The sequence below is a fragment of the Myotis daubentonii genome, chromosome 19, assembly GCF_963259705.1.
Source record: "Myotis daubentonii chromosome 19, mMyoDau2.1, whole genome shotgun sequence".
Lineage (NCBI taxonomy): Eukaryota > Metazoa > Chordata > Mammalia > Chiroptera > Vespertilionidae > Myotis > Myotis daubentonii.
In genome coordinates, this window is record NC_081858.1 from 25,655,515 (window position 1) to 25,679,589 (window position 24,075).

Here is a 24,075-nt window from a genome sequence, read left to right on the forward strand (position 1 = left end):
TAACCAACACTTTATCCCAACTCGCTTATATCCCTCCCTCCACCACCCCGCGAGGCAGTCACAACTATAACCCCCTCCTGCTCATACTTACTTAGTTCTCCTAAAGAGAAGCAGAAGGATCTGGGGGAGAGAGCCGGCAACCTGGGCGGCCTCCACCAGTGAGTTAAAAGGGTGAAGAGCAGAGGTCGGTATGTGGAATCATTAAAAGGCGAAACGGGATTCTCCGCCGGGTGTCTGAGACACGACCCCCGGGGCGCGTCCCACTCGGCGCCACTGGACCCGCAAGGACCGGAGAGGGTCCCCACGCGCGCGCCCTGGCCCAGCCTCTACTACGTGGTTTCCCAGGAAACGCGAGTGGGGAGCCGCCGCCTCAACCAGTCTTGCTAGAATTCCCAACAAAAGCTTTCGGAGCGACCGACGCGGCAGCCAGTCAACGCCGGGCCCAGGCCCCCGGTGAGAGCGGAACTTCCAATTGGTGGAGTCGTTCGGGAGGCGAGGGCCGGAGAGGGAAAGTTCTGCCTCCCGCCCAGTCCTGTGCCAATCGCTGCGCCCGAGCGGTGGCCGCGGGTTAGGTTGCGTGGTGCAGAGCGAACTGGGGCCTGAGGGCGGGGCGGGAGCAGGCGCGGGGCTGCGGGGAGGGGACCCTTCCCGCGGGCGCGCGGAGCGAGGACGGTGACAGCCACGCGCGCACGTGCGCGCCGGCCGCCGCGCGTCCCCGAGATCTCCAGCCGCCGCGGCGAGGCGCGCGCGATCGGGGTCGCCGCCGTCTAGGGGCCGGGTCCTGGTGACCTCAGCGTCCCCGGCCCGAGTCCCGGAGAGCCGGGCGGGTTCCACCCCGTCGGTCCCAGCTCGCGTTCCCTCCCGACGGCCGCCAGGGCCCGCCCCGCAACTCCCCTTTTCCGCTCCCGGGCAGGGTCCTCGCGGCCCATGCTGGCTGCTGGGGGCCCGCGCCGCCTAGACAGTTCCCGGGCTGGCTGGCCGGCCACCATGGTGGCCCTGAGGCCTGTGCGGCTCCTCCAGGGAGGCTAACAGTCCCAGCGCGCAGGCCTGGGGACGCGAGGGTCCCGGGCCTGAGCCCCGCACCATGGCCGGGGCCATCGCTTCCCGCATGAGCTTCAGCTCGCTCAAGAGGAAGCAGCCCAAGACGTTCACCGTGCGGATCGTCACCATGGACGCCGAGATGGAGTTTAATTGCGAGGTAAGCGGGCGGGCAGCCCCGACGGGCCCGCGGCGAGGTGGGAGCCTGGCGGAATCCCCGCGCCTCGGGCCCTAGGATGGCACCACCGATCGTGGCGCCCCGGCCCGGGTGTCAAGTCGAGGTGGAAACTTGAGGGATTCTGTGTATATCATTTCTGGGTACGGATAGAGGTGGCCAGAACCGGAAGGGAGGCATCTAGGCCCGGATCCTCGGATTAAGGATCCATTGCTGTCTTTTCCAATAGGGCACTTGGGTTGGAAAGCACTTCCTGAAAGTTTTCATTCATTGTTCCTGGAAGAGGCCGGAGGCATCGCCGGTGGCAAAGTCTCGTTTTTTCAATGTCAGGCTTAAGCGCCAGCTCTATAGAGTTTTCACTTCAGTAGATCCTTTGTGTACCCCAGGTATGAAAAGACATCCCGTCTTATTGGGGAGTCTACACTGGTGTCCCTTTTCCAAAACTTAAATTTTCTGGGGGAACAACTGAGGAAAGCGGTGATTTCTTCGACTTAAATTTCCTATACAGTTTGCAGGACGATGATAAGTTATCGTTTGTTGAATACTTCCGAAGTGGCAGACTTTCATACATTTCGTTCTCACAACAACCCAGGGAGGGAGGCCCGCCCCAAACCATCTGTCCAAGAAATGGTGAAATGGAGTTTTGAAGCAAGCGCTCAGCCAACACAGTGCTTACTGTCTCTCAAGCTTGCTACTCAAAGTGTGGTCTGTGGACCTGCCGCATTGGCAGCAGCGACCCAAGCCAGGGCTTGGCAAACTTCTGTAAAGGCCCACATGATACATATTTTCAGCTTCGCAGGCCATACGGTCTCAGCTGCAACCACACAGCTCTTCAGCTGTACCCTTGTAGCCCCAAAGCAGCTGTAGACAGGACTAACTTTCAGCGGGAGGAGTTCCGCTGACCTGGTTCTCTGTAAAACTGGTGAAAATTATTTTTAAAAAATACTTTAAACCCTCTAGGAATGATAGGGGCATGCATCAAGTGAAGAAATATCTATTAAAAATATACATAAACAGCCCTAGCTGGTTTGGCGCAGTAGATAGAGCGTTGGCCTGCGGACTGAAAGGCCCCAGGTTCAATTCTGGTCAAGGGCATGTACCTTGGTTGCGGGCACATCCCCAGTCGGAGGTGTGCAGGAGGCAGCTGGTCATGTTTCTCTCTCATCAATGTTTCTAACTCTCTCTCTCTCCTTTCCTCCCTGTGAAATAATTCAATAAAATATATTTAAAAAAAATACATAAACAGCCAGCTGGCTTGGCTCAAGTGGTTGAGCATCGACCTATGAACCAGGAGGTCACGGTTCGATTCCCAGTCAGGGCACATGCCCAGGTTGCAGGCTCCTTCCCTAGTATGGGGCGTGCAGGAGGCAGCCGATCAGTGATTCTCTCTCCTCATTGATGTTTCTCTCTCTCTCTCTCTCTCTCTCTCTCTCTCTCCCCCTTCCTCTCTGAAATCAATTAAAAATATATATTTAAAAAATACGTAAACATTCCATAAGGAAGGTGAAAATTTGTGACATTTGAACCAAGACCTCTATCACCCTCCCTGCTCCCAGCTCAGCAAGGTGGAGAGAGATTCTGGCTGAGCGGCGCTCCCCCTGTGGGAGCACATTGACAACCAGGGGGCAGCTCCTGCGTTGAGTGTCTGCCCCTTGGTGGTCAGTGCGTGTCATAGCGACCCGTCATCTGCTGTTCGGTCATCTGCTGTTCGGTCAATTTGCATATTACCCTTCCATTATATAGAATAATGGAACAATATACCACAATTTGTGGACTTTAACAGCTGGGTGTGATAAGGGAAAGAGAACAAGAGTGATTCTAAAACCTTTAGGCTACCCAAAGATGTGCCTCCACACTGTGTAAAGGAAATAGATTTCACTAAAACAAGACAGCCAGTCTCTAAACAAATAAATAAGTAGATAACAGTAACATGCCCTGGAGGGGAGGGCACCAGTTCCAAGAGCTGGCATGATATATTACTTAAAATGTCTAGTTTCCAACAAAAATCATGAGGTATGCAAAGAAGCAGGGGAGTAAGACCCATACAATGGGAAAAAGCTAGCAAGAGGAATTGCTTGTGGGAGTGACCAGATGTCAGATTTAAGAGAAGGTTTTAAAGTAGCCATTATAATAAGCAATGACCTGTCCATTGAGGAAGCTCAGTTAACGCCAGGGAGGATGAGCAGAAAGAGATTCATTCACAAGCAGACACATCATAGTAAAAATGCTGAAAATCAAAGACGAGCACATTTGGAAAGCAACAGGAGGAAAATGACTTTCCCCTTACAAGGAAACGCCAATAAGATTAACAGCTGACTTCTCAGCAGAACACATGTGAAGTGCTCAGAGAAAAAAACTTGTCAACTGAGAATCCTATATCCACCTCAGTTGGCTATAATTGAAAAGGACATTTCAAAGATGAAGGTGAACTAAAGACTTTCCAGTATATTCAAAAACTGAGAGAATTTGTTGCTTGAAGACTCACCTTACTAAATACTAAAGGAAGTTCTTCAGGCTAAAAGCAATAACCATAGATAGTAACTTAAATTCACATAAAAGAAAAACAAAGAGCACCAATAAAGGTAATTATGTAATTATAAAAAAATGTGTAAATACATATTTTTCTCCTCTTAACTGATTTAAAAAGCAATTATGCAAAATATGCATATAATATACTGTTGGGACTATAACAGAAATGTAATCTATGTGTAATATACTTGCCAATAATAGTGCAAAGGAGTGGGTAGGAGCAAAGCTATAATGGGCTAAGGAAATGACAATAGATGATAAAGTAAATAATTATAACAATGCATTGCCAGGCTTGTAACTTTACCAGATATAATATATGTAACAATACTACAAAAAAGGGGGGAGGGAATGGAGCTATATAGGAGTAACGTTTCTATATATCACTGGAATTAAGCTAATATAAATCTGAAGCTGATTCTGATAAATCAGGATTATATGGTTAAACCCTAGGGTAACCACTAAAAAAATCTTTAGCCCTAACTGGTTTGGCTCAGTGGACAGAGCGTCGGCCTGTGGACTGAAATGTCCCAGGTTCGATTCCGGTCAAGGGCATGTACCTTGATTGCGGGCACATCCCCAGTAGGAGGTGTGCAGGAGGCAGCCGATCGATGTTTCTAACTCTCTATCCCTCTCCGTTCCTCTCTGTAAAAAATCAATAAAAATATATTTTTAAAAATCTTTAAAAATATATTGGAAAAATTTATTAAAGAAATTTAAATGCTTCATTAGAAAATATTCACTTAATGCCAAAGCAAGTAGTAAAGGAGGAATAGAGAAATAAAAGACTTAAAAAAACACCAACACAAAAAAAAGAAAAATGGCAGTTCTATACCAAATAGTAATGCAACTTAAATGAAACGGACAAATTCCTAAAGACACCAACTACCAGCATTGACTCAAGAAGAGACAATCTACCCACCTCCTTCACGCCTTTCTCCTCTCCCTCAGGAAAAAAAAAAAGAGAGAGAGAGACAATCTGAATAGACCTACAAGTGAAGAGTGTAATTTTCAAGAAAATTAATGCCACATTTTCACAAATAACTCCCCCCACCCCTACCCCCAACCCCCCCAAAAAAAATAGAAGAGAAAGGACCACTTTTTAGCTCATTTTATGAGGCCGGCATTCCCCTGATACCAAAACCAGACAGAGATAGCACAAGAAAACTAGAGACCAATATCTCATGAATATGGAAGCAAAAATCCCACCACCACCTTGGGATCTATGGGAAGGGATCCTAGTAGTGACATTCAGAGAGGCAGAATGTTAAAGCGTATAGTCTGTCAAGCCTGAAAGTACACATCAGTGACCTGAGGATCCTGGTAAAATGGGGGTTCAGATTGTGTGGGACTGAGAATTCTGCATTTCTAACAAGCTCTCAAGTGACGCTGCTGGTGCAGGGACCACGCCGAGTGGCCAAGAGCTGAGGAGAGAAAATGCGTGGGCTTTGACCTAAGACAGGCTTCCTTGAGTTCCAGCTAAACTGCTTGGAGCTTGGGCAAGACACTTACTTCAGCTCTCTGGACCTCAGCTTCCACATCCGTAAAATGGAACGAATATTACCGACCCCGCAAGGCTGTTCTTGGGAGGGATGGAATGCGTAGTGCCGGGCAGAAAGAAAGGGACAGTCATTGGTCTGGGGGCTCGGGTCACCCCGTTCCCTGGCATGTGGTCATTTGTCAGGCGGTTGCATCTCATGGAACCTCAAATTCCCAGTGAAAATTTACCTGATTGTAAAGGATGTTCTGATGTCCCGTTGAAAGTAACGGCAGTTTGATCTATGACGACTGAGTGAACTCGGCTTTGGAGAAGCGATCGGTCTTACTCTCCTGCCCTATTATTATGTTATACATTCACGTGCTAATGCATTTGAAAAAAAAAAGAAGAAGAAGAAGAGAGATGGTTTCTTGAGGAATTCTTGGCTTTCTCAAGGTCAAACGTAGGTGTCTTTTTTTAATCAGGAGTCAATTTTAGAGCCTGTGGTAGTTAACGTATCACCTTATGTTAATAAGTTCAAACTTTTTTTTGCCGCAGAGATGGGGTAGCGGGGAGGGGAGAAATCTCTTCCTTGCACTGCTTGCTGCATTGCACAGTTGGCTCAATGCTTTGGAGGATTTTTCCACTTGAAAGGCCTGATATTTGTCATTTTGAGAGAGTGGGTGCTGAATGTAATTTGCCAGGAGGCTAAACGGTTCTGTTATTTCTTATCTAGGCTGGAATTTTACTCTAATAACTCAATCTACCCAGAAGAAAATATGAAAAATTGCTCCGAATTGAGTTGTGCGAGATTCTGATTCTATCTTATATTGAGAAATAAAGCCTCCTCCTGGTGTTGTTTGATAGCCCGGAGGTTTTCACAGACCCAAGTGGGGTTAGGATAGGTTTAAATGCCAACGTCCACGTGGACACGAAGTTGTCCGTGACAGAAGGAACTTTCCAAAGGGGAAAACAGAAAGGACAACTGGTATTTTCAGTAAGGTGCGAAATTTTATTTTATTATTATTATTATTATTATTATTATTTTTTGGTGCCCTTAAATGGAATCGAACCTGGGATCTTCAGTCCTCAGGTCGATGCTCTATCCACTGAGCCAAGCTGGCTAGGGCAAGATGTGAAATTTTAGACGCCCTGAGATTTAGGCACATAAACGAATTTCCTCCTAGAATGTAAACTCCAGGAGGGCAGCGGTGGTGATTCTGTTGCTTGGTAATAGGTAGTAAGAGTAGTCTACGTGAGGCCACCGAGAAACTTTTCTTCTTATTTCAGAAGAAAGATGGACTCTACCTTATTTTATTGCTGGGCTCTCCCCTGGGGGTTTTAAGCAGTGCCTGTGGCTGGCATGGGTGAATGAGGAGTGCCGCCGTGCTGTGCTGGTGAACAGTAAAGAAGAAAGCCTTTGTGATGGTAGACCTTCTAGGTTATAATTAGTCTAACTACGATGAGCTTTACCTTACGCCTTATTCCTGTTCAAGGGAGAGGATGTGATCCGTAATTTTCTATGCTGGGACATGTAATTGATCTCTGTTTAGCTTGGGGTCCACTGTGAGCACAGGGTTCTTTTCTTATTTCTGTCATCGTGAACTGTTCTCCATTCTTCGGTCCCCAATGTGTCATTTTGGACATTTTCTCTTTTCTTTGTTTTCGGTGACTTCTCCAGTTATTCATGCTGGTTTTGCTTTCTCGTCTGGACACATTGTTGTTGCTTCTTTAATTTTAATTTCAGAAGTTGCAGCATTTGAGGTCTTAAAAAAAAACAACCCAGAACTGACTTTTCTCAGAGCAGCTCAATCTTTTTAGCCAGGCTTCTCAGGGCGATGCCTTCCGTCCTCCTGCCTGTACTTCGTCTAATTTAGATTCTAAATCCACGTGTTTTAGTACATTTTTTTTTTTTTAACCAAGTAAAACTTTATTACCAAACTAGTGCTGACTCAGGGGGGGAAAAAATCTTTAATCAAACCTTCCAGTCGCTCAAACTGCTTGTCCCAGGTTAGGAATCGCTCCAGCACCACTAGGTGGGGTCAGAGCACATCATTTCTTAAAGGCCGTGGGGCCTTTGCCTCTTCCAGCCCCTTTTTGCTTCTTTGCCAGATTTGGACCCAGCTTTGGCAGAATCACAAAACCTTCCGGCGGGTGAGTTCCGAACTGACTGCTCTCCCGTGCATCCTGCCAGTGTTCGTCTCCTGGTTTCAGTCATTGCGATCATTTGCCTTTCAGATAAAACTGAAAGGCCCGAGTCATTACTCAAACGTATCTGAACTGGGCTGTGGTTTGAAATTCACCAAACAGTGTATTTATCTGGTAGCCTGCTCATGCTGATGTGAGATTCAGTCAGACCCCATGAATGTGTTTAAAAAGTCTTCAGCTCACAGTCATTCTCCTCCAGCGGTAGAAGATCTTACCCGTCCCACCCACGCGTACTTATACCTGCCGGTGTTGTTCAAGTCAGTGTCCTTACCATGAATGACGTGAAACTTAATCAAAGGTTAAGGTAGAAACAGAATTCTTTGACATTTCTTTCCGGGCCAAGGTCTGGGTTCTGCAGGAGCTGATTGGCATGAAAGGATTGTGTTCCAGTCCTGTTGTCCTAGGAACTTTTTTGAAGGAATGCATATTTATTTATTTATTCATTCATTCATTTATACATTTTTAAAAATATATTTTTGATTTCAGAGAGGAAAGGAGAGGGGAAGATAGAAACATGAGTGATGAGAGAGAATCATTGATCAACTGCCTCCTGCACGCCCCCTCCTGGGGATGAGCCCGCAACCCCGGGCATGTGCCCTTGACCAGAATCGAACCCGGGACCCTTCAGTCTGCAGGCCGACGCTCTATCCACTGAGCCAAACCAGCGAGGGCTGAAGGGATGCACTTTTAAAGACAAAGTCCAATTTCTCTGAAGGGCAGGCGGAGTTCATTAGATAACCCTTAATCATGGGTTGTATTTCGTAGTCTGCTCCTTTTACCTCGAGATGAGGTGTGTGAAATCTAGCTTTGTGTTTGCACTGAATTTCCTCTTTCCTATTGGGAGCTCTGCAGAATTTTGATTCTGAGTATTTCAAGCAGCGCCATCATTGATAAATGCCGAATAGCACTGGCACACTTGGTGCCGAAACACGTCTATTTTTCCGCAGCATCGTAATTATTTTTGTTACATTAGAGAGTTCATTATCACGAGTCAGCTCTTGATTATCTGGAGAAAGGCACATGTTAGCAATAGCAGAACTCGCATAAGGGGAGAAGATGGGGACTGCACACACCAGTGAAATGTTCAGTGTCATTTACATCCCCGAAAATGATTTCCAGATAGCGAACGGGGTGATCCAGGATTAAAAGAAATGATTATAGCCACCAAAAAAGGTACTACATGGTTTATACAAAACCATCTTGGGCTCACGGGCTCCGATGGTGTTAATCCTGAAGGACCGACCACGTGGGATGATTGTGGACGCCGGGACCCACAGAGGCGAAGTGACTTCCCCCACGCAGCGGGCTCGGGTGTTTTATCGCTATTTGACAAGGCCGTGATTGCTCTCCTGTTGTGAGCTCAATTCCGAGGACAGAAATTGTCTTTTTTGCTTTGGGGGGATTGTTGCTTTTATAGCACCATAATCGTATTGTTTCCTTTTGCTTTGTCATCTGTCAGCCGGGTTTGAAGTGCTTCGTCTTTTTAAATCCTCACCTGAGGATATGTGTAGAGAGAGGAGGGGTGTGTGTGTGTGGGGGGGAGAAACACAGAGGGAGAGAGAGAGAGAGAGAAAGAGAGAGAGAGAGAGAGAGAGAGGCATGGATGCGAGAGAAAAACACCGATTGGTTGCCTCCCATATGCACCCCGACTGGGAGTCAAATCTGCCACCTTTAGGTGTACAGGACGATGCTCCAACCAACTGAACCACCCGGCCAGGCCTCATCATTTTTTTTTTTTCCAATAGCATCATAAAATCTGGGCATTGTGCCGAAACCGGTTTGGCTAGAGCGTCGGCCTGCGGACTGAAAGGTCCCAGGTTCGATTCCGGTCAAGGGCATGTACCTGGGTTGCAGGCACATCCCCAGTGGGAGATGTGCAGGAGGCAGCTGATCGATGTTTCTCTCTCATCGATGTTTCTAACTCTCTATCTCTCTCCCTTCCTCTCTGTAAAAAATCAATAAAATATATTAAAAAAATAAAAAAATCTGGGCATTGCAAGGGGCGTAAGAGATTGACAGGCGAAGGAACTGAGGCCCAGTTGAGCTGCGTGGCTCACCCAAGAGTGTAGGCTTGTGCGTGGCAGAGGGAGGGAGTTTAGAAGGCAGATCTCGTCTCTGGGTTCACTGCGGCTGCCGTAACCTCTCTCTATCTCAGCAGGAAACACGCCAGGGGCTGCAGACATAAGAACCCTACCGTACCCGCCCCCCCTCGCCCCTCCCCCCACTGCAAGAAACTATAATACATTTTCTTTTGAAAGACTTATCAGCGTTTAAAACCTGTCTTCTGTGACTTCCCAAAGTGCTGTGATTCTCTCGTTCTGTGGAAATTTTTCTTGTTGGTTCTCTGAGAGTGAGAATTCCTGGCCAAGGTGTCTTTAGAGAGAGGAAACCAGTCTGTGTCACCGGAGGGGGGAAAAGCTATACCTCAAGGCCCACTTGTGCAATTACAGTTTTAACGAGGAGCACCCTAAACCCCGGCTTCGTGCAGCAATCATTCCTTAGAAGGCTGCTCTGCTCAGGAGCCTCCTCGAGCTGCCATCATCATCATTATCATCAACATCGCCCGCCGCCCGCCCGCCAGCACGATTCGAGGAGACGTGAAGCAGCTCTTACTCTTAAGGAGCGTGTGATGAGCAGAACGGGAGGCAGGACAGGAGTCGTGGGGAAAGGCAGACACCTCCTTTTCCTGTGCACCCCGACTCACGGGCCTGGTGTTGTTTGTGGGGAGGGCGACAGCGATGAGATAAATGGATCTTAGGAAGGCCTGGTTACTGATAAATGGCAGCGCATCGTTTTGCTGACTCGGGAAGGGGCAGGCTGGGTTGGAACAAGGCCGGGAAATTGGTTGACAGAGGGAGGAAGTCATTTCAAGGTGGAAGGTCTTGAAACCAGTCATTTCAATAGATTTCGCATACTAACAGGGACGATTGGAGGACCGGGGCAGGAAGATTGCTTGCTATGGTTGATTATGACAGAAATTGACAGGACAAGAGAGTGGGGATGGGATTTTTTTTTTTTTTTGCAAAGAAGAGGCTTTAGGTTTGTGAGATTTTGCTCAGATTTAGATGAGTGGCATAGGGGGCTGTGATTGGTAGACCAGAGAAATGAATTTTTTTTTTTTTTTTGCTAAACTCCTGTTTCTATTTGGAGGGTCCCCTTGCCCCTCATGGTGAGAAATGATGGCTAATTGGGAGGGTGTCTCCTTTCATTGCAATAGGGAACAGCACGATTGTTTTGTAGTGCAAGCTCATAAGACACAAGCACCTGTTTCTGGGTTACGGCGATACCACATTGAGTTGGGGAATGCTGGTTTTATTCCTGCATTACCGCACTCTTTTTATCCTCTTTAATGAAATAATATTTTAATGGGACTCATTATTCACTGACTGTCCAGCAAAATCATTTTTAAAAATATATTTTATTGATTTTTTACAGAGAGGAAGGGAGAGAGATAGAAAGTTAGAAACATCGATCAGCTGCCTCCTGCACACCCTCTACTGGGGATGTGCCCGCAACCCAGGTACATGCCCTTGACCGGAATCGAACCTGGGACCTTTCAGTCCGCAGGCCGACGCTCTATCCGCTGAGCCAAACCGGTTTTGGTGCAAAATCATTTTTAATAACTCTTTAGATTGTGTTTATCTTGGATATCGAGGTATTTAGCATCTGTTTTTATTTTTTCAAAACGGACAAATAAAAGTTGTATTTGGATTTGGTACTTTAGCATCTTCGGTTCTCAAGTCTCCTATAGTGAATCAGTTCCCGTAGGCCAGCCATGACCGCAAAAGTCAGGGGTAAACATTGAGAGGAGAAACCACAGTTTTCTGTCTCTGGAATAACGGTAAACACGTGTTGCATGTCCTGAACCGGGGGAGGCACAGTTCCTTCTGTTGCTCTATCTGTAAGGGAACTAGCTGTTTGACGCACTTTTTTAAAGGAGTTTTCTTTAAAAAAATGTTTTTCTTATTGATGAGAGAGAGAGAAATATCGATGTGAGAGAGAAACATTGATGGTTGCCTCCCATAACACAATCGGGGTGTGTGCCCTGATCGGGAATCGGACCTGGGACCCCTCGGTGCATGGGACAGCGCTCCAACCCAACTGAGCCACCCCAGCCAGGGCAGATGGCAGTCTAAACGGGCCAATGGTAAGACGACTGTCATGGGTGTTACTCACCACGCTTCCCTGGTCAGCAGCCCCCCATCGGCCCTGTGGGTCGCCGGTGCCAGGAGCTCCCTGCAGCAGGTAAGTGCTGCATCCGGCCACGTCCCGGCTGCGGAGGCTGAGTGCTCAGTGCCGTTTACTTAAAACACTCTGGGCTGATAAATGACAAGCACTTCACTCTGGATAAAGCTCATAAATTCAGCCCCTAGAAAAACTAACAAGCTGGCGGCACTTGGTCCTGTTTATAAAGTTCACCCACATCCGTCTTTGGTGCAGGCACAAGTGTATGTCTATGAAATAGCACCGCGGACTGTTCACGTAATAGAGGGCACAGCCGCACAGCACCAGGCGTCGCCCTCCCGGCCTCACTTCCGTGAGCCCCTGCGCTTGAAAGGCACCTTGAGCTGGAGGTCCGCGGAGTGGAGGGAGCTCAGGTGCGGGGGAGTCCAGATTTGTGCTCCTTCCTGCCTTTTTTTAAAAAATATATTTTATTGATTTTTTTACAGAGAGGAAGGGAGAGGGATAGAGAGTCAGAAACATCGATGAGAGAGAAACATCGATCAGCTGCCTCCTGCACACTCTCCACTGGGGATGTGCCCGCAACCAAGGTACATGCCCTTGACCGGAATCGAACCCGGGACCCCTGAGTCCAAAGGCCGATGCTCTATCCCCTGAGCCAAACCGGTTAGGGCTCCTTCCTGCCTTTCTTCTCTCTGCGGGTCACCTCGTTCCCCCCACCTCTCTTTTTTCTGTCCTCAAAGTGAGCCTCTGCGAGGCCGAGGCGAGGCCAGGAGCTGTTGTGGTCGTGCCCGCGGGACAGTTTGAGCGCTTGGACCCGGTGGGAAGAGATGGGCACACTCCGGGTTTAAAGGGACGTTTCATCAAAACCAGGAGCTGTTCTGTTTTTGGCAGTGCGTTCAGGAAAAATGACAGGCCCCGTGACAAACAAAATGGCCTTTCCGTAGTGTACGTGCGATCGGGTGTCAGTAAAGGAAATATTTTTTAAAATATGTTTTTATTGATTTCAGAGAGGGAGGGAGAGGGAGAGAGCGAGAGAAACATCCATGATGAGAGAGAATCGTCGATCGGCTGGCCTCCTGCACGCCCCACGCTGGGGATCGAGCCCGCAGCCCGGGCCTGGGCCCTGACCGGGAATCGAACCATGACCTCCTGGTTCATAGGTCGGCGCTCAACCACGGAGCCGTGCGGGCCGGGCAAGAAAAGGAAGTATTTTCATAAAAAAGTAAACATGAGACTTGTCCCACTGGCCGTGGCTTCTTAGACAGGTGTTGTGATGGGATGCGTGGCTGCTCAGAACCAGGGGCTGACCAGCCGTGGCGCCGGCACACGCACTGGGCTGGAGCTGCGTGTCAGTGCTGCGCCGAGCATTCAGTGCTGCAGCGAGGGTGATTATGCTGCTTGTCAGACACTAGGAAAGTGCAGAGAACATTCCTTCATTCGCAACAGCTTGGGCCCAAGTGGCAGGCACGCTGTTGCCTCCAGCTGATGTGACCCCCCCTCCCGCCTGCTTTCTTAGCCCCTTCACCAGAGGACCAGCTACCCACTTGGCTTTCAAGACCCAGCTCAGACAGCGGCTCCCCAGCGCAGGCCCGCCCCCCCCACCCCCCCCCCCCGCCCCCACCGGCCCCAGGCCTGGGTTGTGTCCCCATAGCGCTCTGTTCTGTTAGCATTTACCAGGTTGCATTTCCGTTATCCATTTACCTGTCTTCCCTGTCAGACGTGAATAGGGACAGTGTCTCGCCCCGAATTCATCATTTATCTCCTGTGCTGAGCACGACGACTAGGACGTAGTGGCTGCTCAATAAATGTTTGTCAAATGAGTGATGGCGTGGTTCGTTCAATGAGAATTGATGGCGCCCTTTGTCATCTGTCATCCATCATCCATGGAGCGAAAGAGGACTGGGAGACTTTCAGCAGTGCCCCTTGGGAGTATCAGGAGCGGAGGCAGGGCTGGGATGGATGAGTCGCTACCCTTTATTTATTGTTTCCGATGGGCAGGTCTCTACCTCGGGCCTTTTCATTGTATCAGCGCTCCTAATCCTTAGATCAGTCTGCTCAGATCATCTGTCGATCATCCCCATCGAGAAGCATGAGAAAGTCCGGTGACCTGCCCACGGTCGCAGGGTGACAGGACCGAGATGCCTGTCAACGTTAGATAGCCACCCCCGGCCCAGGCCCTTCGGACTGGTTCCCGGGAAGAGTGAAGTCCTGACGTCCGGGACATCTGTCTCTTATAACGATTGAACTTCTTTCCTGTATCGCTGGAAGGGTCCTAGATATGACCCGTCCTTGGGGACAAGGAGGAAACAGTCACGCAGACGAAGTTCTGTGTCCCGGGGTGCACGTGGGAGAGGCCGAGTCAGATGGCTCACGAAGACGCGCTGTTAGCTGGCCCTCTTGGTCCTTTTTGCCTCTAGACCTTTGCACATGCTGTTCCCTCTGCCCTGGAACACACTTCCCTGCCTTCCCCACACCCAGCCTTCACTCAGCTCCTGTTTCCCACCACGGGAGTCCGTTTAGATGCCATTTCCCATTCCCCCAAGACAGACGGTCCCTTATTGGGCGTCCCTGCAGGCTCCGTGTCCCTGTGGCGGCCCCCACACAGGTGTTGGCGTGAAAACCACACCCGGAGCTGATTTCCACGCGTGGGGCGAGGGAGGGGACCCTTTGTTCCTGACCGGTTCATGCTCAAGACCTGGTCTGTGGGAGCAGAGGCCGTCTCTTTTGCTCCCCGTTTAGCCCCTGCCCCTCGGCTCTTGCTCGGACACGTCGGGCGTTTACCAAATGTTTGTTGAGGGAGCGGGTGGATGGAGGTTCATCTTGCTTTCAGTTTTCAAGGCCCGAGGGTTCTGGAAGCAGTCGGGTCTTCCGGCGGACAGCCGCCGTGGGCCGTGGCTTGTGCGCCCATGCTTGGCCGGACACGGTGGGGATAGAGACGCGGCAGATGGTGCTCTGTTCCCAGGTGCCTACAATCCCAGGGAGACGTTCAGACGTTCCGAATCACGGCACAGCATCGGCGCGGTACAGGGGGTCACTGATGAAACTGAGCACGGTCACATCCCGGCGAGTCAGCCGGCTGTCCCCAAGGAGGCCCCATTCGCAGCCCAAGACCACCCCCCTTCCCCCGCCCCCCTGCACAGGGCGTCCCGAGAACCACTTGGAGCCGCTGCGAAACATGGTTCTTGTTTGTAAAGAAGTGGAACCCCGAGTTAGGAGGACTAAGCAAGCCTCAGGGGCCTTGGGGAGGGCACGTTGAACAGGGCATCCTCGGGTCGGTAGACACCATGTTGGTGGTGAGAGTTAACCTAAAAGAGCAAATTCTTTTTTTTTTAAACATATTTTATTGATTTTTTACAGAGAGGAAGGGAGAGGGATAGAGAGTCAGAAACATCGACGAGAGAGAAACATCGATCAGCTGCCTCCTGCACACTCCCCACTGGGGATGTGCCCGCAACCAAGGTATATGCCCTTGACCGGAATCGAACCCGGGACCTGTGAGTCCGCAGGCCGACGCTCTGTCCACTGTGAAAAAGGTCAGGGTCTACTTTAGCCGGATCTGTGACTCAGTTTCCTTATTTATACAAAAAGGGGGTGGATCTGTAGTAGGTAGACCCAGTAAATAGGCTTATTTCCTACTAGGACATTCTCGGATTTTTATTTTTATTTTTATATTTTTATTGATCTCAGAGAGGAAGGGAGAGGAGAAGAGACGTAGAAACATCTGGGGATCGAGCCTGCAACCCGGGCGTGTGCCTTTGACCGGAATCGAACCCGGGACCCTTCAGTCCGCGGGCCGACGCTCTATCCACTGAGCCAGACCAGCGAGGGCCCTAAGTTAAAAATCCAAGCAGGGCATTTTGAATCAGTGTGAGAATTTTTCCCCCCTCTCCTCACTTTATTGCCAGCTCCCTGGGAACAAAGATATTGGCTCTGCATTCAACAGGGATAGTTCTGTATTTTAAAAACAAAGAAGGAGGAAGGAATACAGGCAACTTGCATTAATGCGGCATTATGCTTGAGAATTTAAACTCCCAAGTCAGGACATTCCCTCGTGGTTCCTTTTGCAGCTTCCTTCAGATGCCCGCGCATCCCATTGGCAGCCCCTTCGTGCCGTGGTGGTGCCGTGGTGTTGACGTGGTGCCGTGGTGCCTTGCCGTGCAGTGTCCCAGCCTGGCCGGGGCTGTGAGTTAGGGAGGATTTGGAATTACTTTGATCTTGGGCCTGGGGTGTTTAACTTCTCCAAGCTAATGTCTGGTTTTTTATTGTTCCATTATCTGGTAGCAAAGGTAGTCATTTATAATTTATAGACTGTGTCCTGGCTTAAAATAGAGACAAGAGAATAATCAGCATCCTGAAGCTTCTAGTTTTTCCAAAATAACATTTCTCCGGTGCCGTCTGCCTGTAGGAATTGAAACCTGAATTGCGTGCGTTAAAAAACCCTTTGTCCGGTGGTCAGGCAGGGACGCGGTGTGCCCACGAGCAGCCCTAAGCCCTGCAAAGGGGGAAAGGGATCATTTTTAAAAAAATGTCATTTGATTTCATTCTCTGTGAAATAATTCCTAAAACGTCGACCTCTGCAGCGTCTCACTAAAGTCCCAGGCAAGGGACAGGGGCAGAGCGAGAAGGACAGCTAGGAGACGCGGCTCCGGCCAAGGACAAAAGCCAGGACGCATCCCGGCCACTGGTCTGCTGCGGTTTTGGAGTCCTTCCATCCGGGCTGCTCCTTTGCTCTGCGATTGGACTGCAGGCCCGGGGGAGGGAGGGCTCTCCCGCGGAGAGCCTCGTAGAGAACACGCCGTTCATTCACAGATATTAAAAATAGAAGCCCTACGGGAAAAGTCCTCTGTCGACTCAGGGTTTAGCCCAAGCCAATCGGATATCAGAGGCCTAACTTATTTTTTCCCCTCTTTGCTTTTATACCAAGTCGTCTAAACCCTAATTATTCCCTCATTCCTTTTCGTTATGCACCTTCAGTGTGCCAGGAACTGGGTGGAGATTTCCTTCCTTCCTTCCTTCCTTCCTTCCTTCCTTCCTTTTCTTATTGATTTTACTATAGGGAGGGAGGGAGAGAGAGAGAGAGAGAGAGAGAGAGAGAGAGAGAGAGAGAGAGAGAGAGAAATATCTATGATGAGAGAGAATCATCGATCGGCTGCCTCCTGCAAGTCCCCCACTGAGGATCAAGTCCACAACCCGGGCATGTGCCCTGAGCATGTGCCCTGACTGGGAACTGAACCCTGACCTCGTGGTTCGTAGGTCGACGCTCAGCCACGGAGCCACGCCGGCCGGGCCCGGGTGGAGGTGTCTAATGAGGGCAGAAGGAGAGCTGGGTCTGCAGTCGAGTGGCCTTGTTCTTCCGGCGTCCGGCGACGCTGTCAGAGTCCCAAGTTCATTCTCGCTACGCCCACTGACGCTGTGACGTGTCTCACCTGCTCAGGACTGTACCTGGGCTACGTCTGAATGCCCGCCTGGGACTTGGGGGCCCTTGGGGGTGGGGTAGGGGGCGAGCCGAGGCCCACGGGCAGTATGGGAACAGGTTGGGTGATTTAACGCGAAAGCCACAAGGTGGCAACATTCACTAAACCGCTGGGCATTTTCTTTCCCTGTGAAGACGTGGAACTTGTTTTTCCAGCTAAGAGATTGGACGGCTGAGGGGTGCAGCAGCCATTGCTCAGGCCAGTGGTTCTCAACCTTCCTAACGCCGCAACCCTTTAAAACAGTTCCTCCTGCTGTGGTGACCCCCAACCATAAAATTATTTTCGTGGCTACTTCATAACTGTAATGTTGCTACTGTTATGAATCGTCATGTAAATATCTGATATGCAGGATGGACTTTCATTGTTACAAACTGAACATAATGAAAGCACAGTGATGAATCACCAGAACAATATGTAATTATAGATGTGTTTTCCGATGGTCTTAGGCGACCCCTGTGAAAGGGTGGTTCGACCCCCAAAGGGGTCGCGACCCACAGGTTGAGAACCGCTGGCTCAGGCCCTTTTGAAAGCGAGGCTGTCGAATGCGTGCACCACGGTCTATCGGTCTCCGCTCGTCCCCTGGTTCAGACGCTGAGAGTTTGAAACTGCTCCTGGAGCAGTTGCCTCCCCTTTGGCCTCAGTTCTACAGCGTGATCAGCGTGGACCGACCCGTCTCTAAGGTTGTTTTTCTCCACGATTTATGGCTTGGCTTGCAACTTCTTTTCCTATGTTGCTTTAAAAAAAAAAAAAAAATTCTGGTAAAACCAGTCTTTAAATTTTAAAACAAAGTGAAACAAGCAAACAACAGATCACTAGCCTTTTATCAAAGGGCAAGGTCGTGATTAAAAAAAAAAGTCAATGACAAAATCTCAAGGCAATTAATGTGCCTGGAAGCTGGCCCCTCCCCGGTTCACTCCGGAGGCTCGCTCTCCTAGGTGAGGATGCGCATTTCCCGGTTTCCTGAATGGGCTCTGGGGGTGCGGAGGTCAGCGGGGAGCTGCCCGCGGGAGGCACCGTGTGCGCTGAGCAGCGGCTGAGCCGTTCAGCTCCCGTCGGCATCTCCCCACTCCTGGTTTTGTGGAGGAAGCCTTCACATTGTTGAGGAGCCTGCGCCCGTCAGCCACCTTCGCGTCCTCTCCGCATCCTGGGACCCGAGAGTGGGGAGAGCAGAGAAAAGGTTTCTGTGTGAGCAGATTATGGCTCTTGCTCACAGTGCTATGTGTGTGGTTTAAAAAATAATAATAATAATAATAAAAAATATATATATATAGATAGATAGATTTCAGAGAGGAAGGGAGAGGGAGAGATAGAAACATCAATGATGAGAGAGAATCATTGATGCCTCTTACACACACACACACACACACACACACACTCCACTGTTGATAGTAATACAGATGCCTCCCATTCCCTCCCCTTCCTTCCCCCCCTCCTCCCAGCCCCTCCCCCGCCCTCCCCAGGCCGTCACTGCCCCATTGCCCGTGCCCATGGGCTGTGCATAGAAGTATATATGTTCTTCTCGTCCCCCCAACCCCGCATCGAGGTATGCCGGTCCGTTCCATGTCTCCCAGCTTCGGGTCTTATTTTGTCGGCCAATCTATTTTGTTCATGAGATTCCACACATAAGTGAGATCATGTGTTATTTGTCTTTCTCAGCTTGGCTTCTTTCACTTAGCGTCGTATTTTCCAGGTCCATCCAGGCTGTCCCAAAGGGAAAGATCTCTCTCTCTCTCTCTCCCTCCTCTCTCTCTCTCTCTCTCTCTCTCTCTCTCTCTCTCTCTCGCTGCGTAGTATTCCATAGTGTAAATGTCCCACCGCTCTTCTATCCACTCATCTCCTGCTGGGCACTTGGGCTGTTTCCAGATCTTAGCTGTTGTGAATAACAGTGCGCTCACCATGTTATTTGTGTGTTTTTCCCCCTCCTGGTTTGCTGTGTTGCAGATGAAGTGGAAAGGGAAGGACCTGTTCGACTTGGTGTGCCGGACCCTGGGGCTGCGGGAAACCTGGTTCTTCGGGCTGCAGTACACGATCAAGGACACCGTGGCCTGGCTCAAGACGGACAAGAAGGTTGGGCTGCAAGTGGATGGGACCGGAGGGGCGGGTGTGTGCTCCGGCTCCTCCCTGCACGTGGGCTCACCGTGGGTCTTGGCGGGTCCAGGGTAGAGAAGGGGGTTTCCTACCCCTCCCAGGCTCTCCTGGGCTACGCAGAACCCACCACCATGAAACTGCTGCCACCCCCGGCCCCTTTCCTCGTCGTCACCGGGCTGCCTGCTTTGGGCGTTAATGCCGGTCAGCTCACCGAGCCACTGGTCAGGTTTCGTAAATAAAAGTGACATATGTTACTTAGACTATATGTCGTGGAAAGATGTTCTTGGGGCTCATGTGCTTTATGAAATTTTATTTTAAATATATTTTTATTGATTTTCAGAGAGAGAGAGAGAGAGAGAGAGAAGCATTGATTGGCTACCTCTTGCACGCCCCCCCACCACTGGGGATCGAGCCTGCAACCGGGGCATGTGCCCTGACCGGGAATCGAACCGTGACCTCCTGGTTCCTAGGTTAATGCTCAGTCACTGAGCCCCGCCGGCCGCCGGGCTAAAAGTCTTTTTGAGAATCACTGTGGCCCGACTCAGTCTACTCATTCGTGCGATCTAAGGAGTACGGAGTTGCCCTGATCCCTGTGATGAAGGAAGACTGTCCATTTAGTCCTCGTGATTTTTCTGGGGCCCCTGAGGCCTGACGCGGGCTCCCAGCAGTTCTGACGCGGCTCAGAAGTGAATATCGCCCGGGGAAGCTGCCCTCTGTGTGGGTTCATCCATGCACACAAAGACATACTCGCCTGCTTACCTGCCTACCTAACCACAAAGGTGGTTGAGACCAGGGCCTTATGTGTTTCTCGGTGAATCTCAGAGGAAGTCAGTGTCTAATTCTTACCCCAAATGGAGCCTGATTTTATTATCTGCCACATGGCATGATAAACATTCAAAGCCTCCCGACTTCTGCCACTTTGACTCTAAACTCACATGTTCACATTACTGACAGATGGACACTCATCTGAGTCTTCGTGTTGGAATCCCGCAGGTTATATATTTCACACGGTATTCTCCAGTGATCTCGAACGTCGGCCTGTGGACTGAAGGGTCCCAGGTTTGATTCTAGTCAAGGGCACGTGCCTGGGTTGCGGGCTCGATCCCCAGTGGGGGGCCTGCAGGAGGCAGCCAGTCAATGATTCTCTCTCATCATTGATGTTTCTCTCTCTCTCTCCCTCTCACTTCCTCTCTGAAATCAATAAAAATATATTTAAAAAAAATAAAAATCTATAAAAAATATTAAAAAAAAAAAGATTGTCCGAGATCAGGTTTATGTTAAGTCTCCTGGGAACCACCCATTGGAATTTGGACCGGGGCGTGGAGAGCGATCTACCAGAGACAGCAAAGCTTCCTCGTATCTTCTTGTGGTTCTCAGCGAAGTGAATTTAAATCGTCTCCCCGAGCGTTGGCCAAATGGCTATCGGACCGGGGGCATCAGGAGCCACGGTGCCTCGCTGCTCAAAGGAAATCAACTGTGACCCATGTTAATGGCATGTTTATGGCCTGGAGGGAAACTCGTTCTGGAGAGCAGATGGCGCAGGCTTTTCGGGGGGGTGGATGGGATCGCTGGGAGATGAAAGGCGAGTGGCTTACTGCCTGCACCCACGTGTCCTTGCGGGGCGTCTCTGGAGGTCCCTGGAAACACAGGGTCGCCGCGAGGGACACGTGTCGCGTCTCCTGCTTAGCTGGTGTTCAGCTGATTTGACAAAGATTCAGTTCACCATCCGAAGCTCCGTTCCAACATGGACCTGAATGTTGGGGGTTGTTGGCAGCAAGAAGAGGGAATAAAGGAATATTCCACTACTTTCAAAAACATTAGAGAAAACATTCCGCCTACGATAAAGGGCGGCAGGACCTCGGAGTCAGACATTTATTATTGTTGACGATCTCTGCGACCTTGAGGACATTCATGCCTTCATCTTCGCTCTCCTCACCCCTCGGGCCCCCATTCATTAGCCTGGTTCAGAAAGGCCGTTTGAAGTAATACCTCCTGTTAGTCACCACCTCTGGGAAATGTGATGAATTTATTACTTTTTAAATATATACTTTTATTGATTTCAGAGAGGAAGGGAGAGAGAGAGAGAGAAACAGCCACGATGAGAAGAGAGTCATTGATCGGCTGCCTCCCTCACGCCCCACACTGGGGATCGAGCCGGCAATCCAGGCATGCGCCCTGACCAGGAATCGAACCGGGACCTCCTGGGTTCATAGGTCGATGCTCAACCACTGAGCCACACCGGCCAGGCACGTGATGAATTTTAGAGGAGGAAAAAATATTTATGCGCTCCCTGCAAGAGGTTCTCCGATGGGGCGTGGGGGGAAGAGGGGCCAACGTAGCCTGTTTTGTCTTTTGCCCTGCGATCCCGCAGGTGCTGGACCACGATGTTTCGAAGGAAGAGCCCGTCACCTTCCACTTCCTGGCCAAGTTTTACCCCGAGAACGCCGAGGAGGAGCTGGTGCAGGAGATCACGCAGCATTTATTCTTCCTGCAGGTACGGTAGTCCGTGCTTTGCCCCCCCCCCCCCCCCGCCCCACGACGGGAAAGCCCCCTCAGGCGTGGTGGTTTGCAGAGGCGTCAGGGTGACCTGCGGGAGGAAGACTGTCCGTGTCGTCCCCGGAGCTTCACGCGGTGAAAAGGTCCTGCGTCCAGAAAGCCGGTCCTCTCGGTTCTGGAACGGACAGCGCCTCTAGACTAGGACTAGATTTGAGTGGCGAGAAGCGGCGTCAGGCGAAACGGCAAACGTGTGATGGCGAACGACTGGGGGACAGGGAGCTGCCCGATTCGAAACCTCTTTGACGATCGGTCCCGTTTTTCTGCTCGCTGACCTGAAAGTCCTCAGCGGTCGCAAAGGGAGCCGAAAGGGAGTCTTACGAAGAATAGTTCTCCCAGAATTTCAGCGTCCGTTCTCGTTAAGGCGGGAGTCCGGGCCGCCAGCGCCGCCTGGTTAACCCCACGCACATGGAGCTTCGCACGTCACGCTTGATGCTACTCCTTGTCCATGTGCTACTCCTCGCCTGTCATCCTCTCAGCTCTCCCTTCCTCCCTCATAGCTTCCGAGCTCCGTAAAGGCTGGGCTCACGGAGTGCGCAGTAGGCATTCCGTAAGTAATCCCTCAGCCCAGCCGAAGAGGTTAGGAGTCCGTTGCTAGCGATAGGTTCCAAGACAGCTAGCTGGCCGTCCGAGGGCGCAGTGGGGGGTTGGGGGGGTGGAAACCTTGTCTGTTTTGCTGGTGTCCTTATGGCTCGATCGGAGCTTCCCCAGTCTTCATGGTGAGTTACAGTGATTGGCGCTGGAGCTGCTGGCGTGCCCGAAGGTGCCCACTGTCAGTCATGGGGAAGACTGAAGCCGGGGTGTTAATCACATGACCTCCCAGTAGTGGATGGTCTGTCACGTAGCCCAGGCTCAAAAATTAGTTCGAGCCTCGGGCTATTGCATTCATTCAGGAAATATTAAGTTAATAACAACACCCCCCCCCCCCCAGTTTTTTTGTTTGTTTGTTTTGTTAACCCTCACCTGAGGATATTTCTCCATGGATTTTTAGGAAGAGTGGGAGACAGAGAGAAACATCGATGTGAGAGAAACACATCGATTGGTTGCCTTCTGCACGTGCCCCGACCAGGCCCCGGGCCGGGGAGGAACCTGCAACCTAAGTACACTCCCTTGACCGGACTCGAACCCAGGACCCTTTGGTCTGTAGGCCGACACTCTATCCACTGAGCCAAACCGGTCATGCTCCATTGATTTTTAGAGAGAAGAAGGGAGGGGGAGAGAGACAGAGAGAGAAACATCGGTGTGAGAGAGACACATTGATTAGTTGCCTCCTGCATGTGCCCAGACTGGGGCTGAGGATTGAACCTTGTAAAAAAAAAAAGGGTATATATATATATATATATATATATATATATATATATACACACACATATATGTATACACACACACATGTATATATATATATATATATATATATATATACACACACACACACACACACACACACACAAATATACATATGTGCATACATATTCCCCCATCCCAACACGTCCTGCTCCATGGGAAGTCCTTCAGGTTTTCTGTAGTGTGGCTTTTCCCCCTTTGAAAAGAAACCAAAGGACGAGGAAGTCGCACTGCTTTGAAGGAGACCACATCAGGCTCCCCCAGGCCCCAGAAGGCCCTTGCGCTGTGGAGATGGCTCTCTCGTAAGCCCTGGGACGCGGTGCCCGTGCCTCAGGCGCCTTTGGCTTAACCTCCCCTGGCACGGCGACGTCGGAGCGTCTCCGCGGCCGAGCGAGGCGCAGTGGATCTGGTGGCTGTTGACCTCTGTGAAGGGAGAGCCGGCTTTCCCGTCGTGTTTTATTTCGCTGCCCCCCACTCCCGGCGGCTCCCTCGCCGCTGCGTCTAAGAAATTAAGTGCCCTGAGATATGTTCGTTCAACATTGCGGCTTAAGAGTTATATTTCCTGGACCTCACGAGTGCTTAACAGTTTAATCGATCCCACTTCATCGCTTCCTTTTTCCTTAGAGCAGCCGTATCGAAAGCGATGGTGTTTTCCCCGCAGTCATAACTCAGTGGCCTCGCCGCCTTTTCTCTTGTGTTCAGACTTGAAAGCAGACGCCATTCCCGCGGGTGCTGCGTGCGCTCAGCGGGGCTGAGGCTGCAGCCCCATCAGAGCCGCTCCTCTGTCCCGGCCCAGATGTTGTTGTTAATCCTCTCCTGAGGATATTTCTCCATGGATTTTTAGACAGAGTGGGAGAGAGAGGGAAAGACAGAGAGAAACATCGATGTGAGAGAAACACGTCGATGGGTTGCCTCCTGCACGCACCCTGACCAGGGCCTGGGCCGGGGAGGAGCCCGCAACCGAGATCCGTGCCCTTGACCGGAATCGAACCCGGGACCCTTGGGTC

General features: G+C 50.4%; 1 protein-coding gene across 3 annotated transcripts in view; it reads left to right on the top strand.

Moving 5' to 3' along the window:
* The first annotated feature begins 676 nt into the window (after positions 1-676).
* NF2 (NF2, moesin-ezrin-radixin like (MERLIN) tumor suppressor) overlaps positions 677-24,075 on the top strand; it is a 67,885-nt gene continuing 44,486 nt past the window's right edge. For 2 of the 3 annotated variants that reach the window (XM_059675902.1, XM_059675901.1), the window contains exons 1-3: positions 678-1,198; positions 19,025-19,150; positions 21,543-21,665. In XM_059675902.1, coding sequence (XP_059531885.1) covers positions 1,085-1,198; positions 19,025-19,150; positions 21,543-21,665 — 363 coding nt within the window. In that variant the 5' untranslated portion in view covers positions 678-1,084. Of the gene's footprint in view, positions 1,199-19,024; positions 19,151-21,542; positions 21,666-24,075 lie in introns of all 3 variants that reach the window. The other variant, XM_059675903.1, reaches the window with a different exon arrangement.